Source organism: Protopterus annectens, chromosome 9.part0, assembly GCF_019279795.1.
Source record: "Protopterus annectens isolate FY-2018-M chromosome 9.part0, PAN1.0, whole genome shotgun sequence".
Classification (NCBI taxonomy): domain Eukaryota; kingdom Metazoa; phylum Chordata; order Ceratodontiformes; family Protopteridae; genus Protopterus; species Protopterus annectens.
The window spans coordinates 1,293,686,363-1,293,693,862 of record NC_056743.1 but is presented as its reverse complement, the minus strand read 5'-3'; the positions used below and the strand labels follow the sequence as shown (position 1 = coordinate 1,293,693,862).

Genomic DNA, 7,500 nt, shown 5'->3' with positions numbered 1-7,500 from the left:
CGAAAGCCAGGGAACCTTTTTGGCTAGGCTTATATAGGCCCTAGGGTGGATAGCCTAGTACCTACCTATGAACAGGGGTTTATGACATATATAACTTTATCCCTGGGATTCAGATAATTTATCTTCGCCATGCTAACTGCCCAATGTGAGTTGGTCAGTCATTGCAATTGAGAGAAATTCCAGTTCAGAGACAAGGTAAAGCTGGTATGAAAAACACCTCATTTGTAGCATATTACCATGCCTCTGAATTGAACATTGTGCTGTCAGGCCTCACAGTGTTAATGGGCTCCATAGCAGCTTATGCATTGCATTAGCAAACGCATACCTCTACACACACACACACACACACACACACACACACACACACACACACACACACACACACACACACATTCATTTAGCCTCATTCATGCCTCATACATTTACATATGTTCATACATACATATGCACACTAAAACCCCACACCCCATAGTTTCACTGGGAATGTACAGTGACTATTCCTATAGGAGTAAATCGGTGACTACTGTCTTTTGATGGTGGTCACATTTTCTTCCTAGTGTAAAATTTTACATGCAGCTTCACCCTTGAAACCACTTTCCATGCTCAGGCTCCCATAAGGGGAAACCTCAGAGGCAGAGCAGTCCTAGGATTGGAAATGCTTAGCCTGATGCTGAAACCTTCAGGGATAAGTCTTCTGCATCATGCTAAACTTTTCTGAATGCCAGGATATATGTTGTCTTTTTGCACTGATGAATAGTTTTATTGTTGCATGGTTTTAAAAAAAAAATTAGAAGTCCAGTCAAAGATAGCTCATGAAAACACAATGTAAATCGTCTTAAATTTTATTACAAAATAAGTAGATGGGACACACAACAGATTTTGATATTCAGCTTCATCAAGTATTTAATGTTCCATTAAAACAATACACCTTTTATAACAATGATTGCATTATATTATTTCCTTATTCCTTTTAATTTTAAAATTGGTTTGATACTATTCATGCCATTCAAAACTGGATGTCTGTCTGCCCTAAATCTATCAATCCAGTCATACTCAATTTCTTTCATTCTTAACTTTATATCCCTCCCTAGCTTTTTCATGTGGCTTTTGCAATAATGCAAACTCGAACTTATGTTCTATCTCTACTTCCTTTATATGTTTAAACAATGCATTTGTCTCTACACTATAGTTTATTTCAGACATATGGTCTGATATTCTACCTTTCAGCCTCGTATTTGTTTTATCAGCACAGAATGAATTATATTTTTTGCAAAGTGCAATATACACTGTGTTTCTTGTGATACAATTAGCATAACATTTTAATTAAAATTCTTAGTCCTTTAGAGGTATTTAAAAACTATTTCTCCTGTATATATACTGGCATTGTTGACATGTAGTAAAGGGAGAGATGTATAGAATTTCTAAAATAAATACTGATAGAAACATAGCCGTAGAGCAGTTAAATCAGTTAAACGAATGTGGTTATGTAGAGAGGGAAGTACAAGAAACAATGGATTAAGTATTATTGTTTAATTGTCTTACGATTCATTGACAATTATGTATTCCTTGCCATATAGATGACAGATTAATAAAGCAAGTAGATGGAACTTCAGATTTAATGCTTATCTGAAGGGTGATACTTCAGAAGTACAACATACATTGTTCTGCCTCCCTTTCTGATGACCATGGATCACCCATTCCCCTCTGGGCTCCTTCACCCTTCCTTTCTCAAAAATCAGTTGAACTGAACATTGTATAGACGCATTTTCATTCATGTTATCTTAAATTTGTTTATCAGGGTAAAACATTGATCATAATTGACTGAGCTGCTTTACTGTCTGTATTTGCTTTCCTGCTTAGCCCCCCCCATCTCTCCTGACCATTTCCCCTTGCTTTTTCACACATGCCATTTATTCTTGTCAGTCTTATACTACTTACTGTACTTTCCATCCTTAAATGATTCTTTTCCCTGCCACAAGTATGAGATGCCTGCTCTCATTCTGTCTTGTATTTCTGTACTGACCGTACATTTAAGAGCTCTATCACCCTAACTTCTGCAAGGGAAATCTACAACTTCTTTTTCTAAAGAGAGTTCATGATACACTGAAGGACATTGTGTATCATCCACAGTGCTTCTGAGAGTTCTGTTCAGGTCTCTGCCTACTTCTCTGGATGTACACAGCAAGAACTACCCCAAAGTCCTAGCCACCCACCCATCTCTGGTTCATGTGTCAAACAGAATGTGGTACTGTGCACCTACTTGCCACACATAAGGGCCAGAAAGGGTGTGGAGTGCTCTTCTACGTGCATACTCACCCTTTAATGTATGGCTAAGGGATAGTTACAGCCCAGTAAAAACATTACAGATTTGCAGTGACAGTTCCAGGTAATAACTGGGACTGGATACACACTGACTTAAAAAAGTCAATACTTTTGGTGACATTTCATCTCTCCCAGCCTGCTTTGTATTCAATAAGGGATCACATCAGACAGTACTGCACTTACATGCAATTATTAAGCTCCCATTAGCTACACAAGCACTGCTCTTAGACTGGACTGGGCATGCTTGGGATGATTGACTTGCACTGCTCCTCAATGGTGACCTGTTTCCCTCCCTTATTACCCAATCCTTAGCCACCCTACATATAACTACATTTATACAAGACTAATCCTTCATACTACTGATATGCTAAGTAATCAGCTTGGCTCACACCCCCTTCCCTAACACTTACTGGTCTAACTTTACCTTTCTTGCAATACCTCCTTTTCAAGGCTTATCCTAAATACTACTTTCTGCCCATAACCTCTTTAATAACCAAAGGAAGAAAAACTAACTCTTGAAGTATGAATTAAACAGGCATCCTAGTTACTTGCTTTACTGGCTTACCCGCTATCCTTAGTAGCACTAACCCAGCTCTACCAAATACTTCAGCACTTTAAACACACACACACACACACACACACACACACACACACACACACACACACACACACACACACACACACACACACTCACAGTGCTAAATGCTACTTGACAAGCTGAGGCACCCCTTCTTTGCTGCTACTATACCACCTGACCGTCATTAAGTGGCAGTCATCTGTTGACTGGGACTGTTTCCTCCACTAGCCTTTGGGATAGTTTAACAAACGTTCACTGCTTACTTACCCGCCCTGGCCAGGTCCTCTGACATTAGGCTGCCTGATCAGTTCTTCTGTGACTTAGACTTCCTAGATGACCATGGTTTCAGTAGGACATTAATAATTTTTCCATTCCTCTGTACTATAGAGCCAAACACCAAAAAAAAGTAAACTGATGTGCATTCTGCATATTATGTTAATGTTAATGGAACTGTAAAATGTGTTTACCGTGTGTCTCTTAAAAACAACTTCTTCAAATGTATAGCTTTTCCATTACTTGTCATTCTTCTTTTCACCACCTTCTACAAATCACATCCTGTCTACGTTTGTCAATCTTCTTTTATGATTAGAAAACAGGTATGTACTGGTCTGTTCCCTGCCTCACCCTCTCATCCTACAGGAATGCAGCCCAATAAGGAGCCTAAGAAACTGTATTAGAAACATTAAATGCTTTGACAGTTGCAGTATATTTTCACTAGATTACATTACACCTCTTTTTCATATATTGTAAAATGTTTTGGTGTTGTACATTATATAATGTGAAAGCCCTCAGCAGCCATATGGGAATACAACTAATAAAGAGAAAAGGAAACAGACCATGAAGTAACAGTAGCTTTAACTGGTATTATGATATAGCACTAACGTGAAACATTAGCAGTACTTTGATTTTTATAAAGACAATGTCTTACCTGTAACTCCAGAACAAAGATGAAAATGTTGTCGGCTCCAACCGCTAGCACCAAAAAAGGAACTACTTCAAGGATAATTAGCGAGGAAGGGACACCGATGTAAGCATAAAACCCCATCGCTGCAAGCACGGACCACAAGACCACCATGATTCCTCCCAGTGCTAGCGTCAACTTTGAGTCAATCTAAAGTACAAAATATGATGTTAGTTACAGGGAACAATGAAGCAAAATCACAATATTTCACTGTTTAAATGGTCATACTTCTATTATTATAGTGTGGAGAAAACTACGGAAAGCAGTTGTCTTGATTACGTAATTTAACAACAGACTGCTATTGTGCACTGTATAACAAAATGCGCTATAATGAAACAAAAAGGAGTAGCAACCAGACTGATACGGGATTGAAAAATGTTTACTGTTGAGCACTTTTGTCAGTAATCAACCAAAGACTTCCTCAGAACCCTGAGACAGCCCCACTCGATGAAGTCAGAATACTACTCAGAGTCAGCATCCCCCTGTTGAGGACATGATCACAGCCATGTGCTGAAACTCCAAATGATGAAATTCAGACACCAAATACCGGAAAATATGGGAAGACTTTTTTTTACCATTGAGCTGTGGCAACTCAAAAAAGTAAAAATAAGTAGGTATTATAAGTAACAAAGACTTGTGCATATGGGCTGTGGGGAAGCCACTGAAACTTTGTTTCTGACATTTGTCATATATAAGAAAAGTGTTGAAATTATGAGATGTAGAAATGAGTGCTATATTCCTCTTCCTGTATAATAGATCCAGAACCACTTCCACTTTACTTGGTACTAGTTAGTACTAGTACTTGCTTTTACATTTACCAGAACCACCTCCACCTCACATGGTTATAGTTAGTACCAGTACTTCCCTTTACATTTACCAGAACCACCTCCACCTCACATGGTTATAGTTAGTACCAGTATCTCCCTTTACATTTACCAGAACCACCTCCATCTCACATGATGCTAATTAGTACTAGTACTTGCTTTTACATTTACCAAAACCACCTCCACCTCACATGTTTACAGTTAGTACCAGAACCTCCCTTTAAATTTACCAGAACCATCTCCACTTCATACGGTACTAGTGCCTGCCTTTACATTTACCAGAACCACCTCTACCTCACATGGTACTAGTTAGTACTAGTACTTGCTTTTACATTTAGCAGAACCACCTCCACCTCACATGGTTAGAGTTAGTACCAGTACCTCCCTTTACATTTATCAGAACCACCTTCACCTCATATGGTACTAGTCAGTACTAGTACCTGCCTTTACATTTACCAGAACTGCCTCCACCTCACATGATTATACTCCCTTTACATTTACCAGAACCACCTCAACCTCATATGGTACTAGTCAGTACTAGTACCTGCATTTACATTTACCAGAACTGCCTCCACCTCACATGGTTATACTCCCTTTACATTTACCAGAACCACCTCCACCTCATATGGTACTAGTCAGTACTAGTACCTGCCTTTACATTTACCCGAACTGCCTCCACCTCACATGGTTATACTCCCTTTACATTTACCAGAACCACCTCCACCTCATACGGTACTAGTTAGTACTAGTACCTGCCTTTACATTTACCAGAACCGCCTCCACCTCACATGGTTATACTCCCTTTACATTTGCCAGAACCATCTCCACCTCATACGGTACTAGTTAGTACTAGTACCTGGCTTTACATTTACCAGAACCGCCTCCACCTCACATGGTTATGCTCCCTTTACATTTACCAGAACCACCTCCACCTCATATGGTACTAGTCAGTACTAGTACCTGCCTTTACATTTACCAGAACTGCCTCCACCTCACATGGTTATACTCCCTTTACATTTACCAGAACCACCTCCACCTCATACGGTACTAGTTAGCACTAGTACCTGGCTTTACATTTACCAGAACCGCCTCCACCTCATATGGTTATACTCCCTTTACATTTACCAGAACCACCTCCACCTCATATGGTACTAGTCAGTACTAGTACCTGCCTTTACATTTACCAGAACTGCCTCCACCTCACATGGTTATACTCCCTTTACATTTACCAGAACCACCTCCACCTCATACGGTACTAGTTAGTACTAGTACCTGGCTTTACATTTACCAGAACCACCTCCACCTCACATGGTTACAGTTAGTACTAGTACCTGCCTTTACATTTTAAGCAGAGTGCCAGGACTTGTCAAGACAAACACAGCCTGAGTAAGTACATTCCAGGAGGGTTAGAGACAGGACCTCCTCAAGCAATCACAATTAAAGTAGTACTTCAAGGCACTCTGGGTCCTGAAAGTAGTGCCGGATTAGTAACAGTAATAATGAACTCAAGGCACATACTAAAATATTAACAAACGCTGAACTCTGGTAAGACTGCCACCATTTTTTAAAAGATAATATTAAAGACAGCCTTAGCATTTCATATTACATGTAGGAGACAGGAACAAGAACTGTGCAACGATTTAGATTTTCCTGCAAAACTCAGCAGATATGTTGATATTATGGTGAAGTTTTATACTATTTAATTGCAGAGTGTCACCCACCAGCAATCTGCCACAAGATGAATATTTGCCCAAGGTGAGGGCAATGTATACAAAGATGACCAAGTAACTTATAGCAAAAATGGGAATGTCCTCCAGTGTTGTCCTGTTAATTTCATCTTCTAGAGAGCGCTAAGAAGAAAGAAAAAAAGAACGTCAATTTTTACAGTAGTTCTAAAAGCAAGTTCTTACAATCAGTTATCTGAGATTGCCAACATCTGATAAACTACAAATGCCAACAGTTAAAGCAATGGAGAGTCATTACAATCACATTTTATCACAAACATAAAGTGCACTAATCTCCCCTCCCCCTAATTACAATTTACAATATGGCAGTATAGTCTGTGATGTCATCCACTTTGTGGAGAATTGGAAGTTTATTAACAAAACAGTTCACAGTGATTCTGCTAAGGCACAGTACAAATGCTATCATTGGTAAATGCTCAGTATCCTGGAATAGCACAAATGCTGCTGTTTGGAGAGGCTGCAAGTAGATAAGCTAGAATTACTGTAGTATGAATTTTGTAAAGATCTTGAGTTCTATTCTAGTTCTATACTATCAAACATTAAGAGATCTTCTGGGAAATGCAGTGAGTTTATTCTTTGTTTTGTTGGGTGCTTGTTGTCATTCTAGAGACCACACTGTGAGCCTCAGAAATGCAAAATTACAAATGTGAAAGAGGGGAATATATGTCAAGTCCAAAGCTGCTAAGAGTGCAGCATCCTGGTTTATTTCCCTCTGCTTTGAGGTACAGCAAGAAGTGGGATGACTCTGCCTCATACACTAAGGTTCAGAAAGGTAAAATTGCCTGCAAAATGCTAGAAAGATGTAACAAGAGTTTGGGAATTTGCTATTATTGTGTTTGAGTCTCAGATCATTTTTTTCAAAATAACAGGAAGTGCGCACTACCAGATCTTGCTCCTCTGCTTTGAAATCTAGTTGCTGCTCCAGCTTGACTATTTACAACTGTTCACATTGAGATAAATGGTACTTATAAATATTAACTGTGTAGAATTAATTTGCTTAACAGTACTTTTTGAAATGTTCACACTGTCATGGTAGTCTGATAATATTTTTTTCTTTTTGTATTTTATTTA

At 38.9% G+C, this 7,500-nt stretch overlaps 1 protein-coding gene across 1 annotated transcript in view; it reads right to left on the bottom strand.

Annotated features, from left to right (window-relative positions):
* Positions 1-7,500, bottom strand: part of NPC1L1 (NPC1 like intracellular cholesterol transporter 1) — a 243,697-nt gene that overhangs the window by 154,156 nt on the left and 82,041 nt on the right. Inside the window, exons 7-8 of the mRNA XM_044082234.1 lie at positions 6,406-6,534; positions 3,828-4,010 (exon numbers count right to left, since the gene is read on the bottom strand). Coding sequence (XP_043938169.1) covers positions 3,828-4,010; positions 6,406-6,534 — 312 coding nt within the window. The remainder of the gene's footprint in view (positions 1-3,827; positions 4,011-6,405; positions 6,535-7,500) is intronic.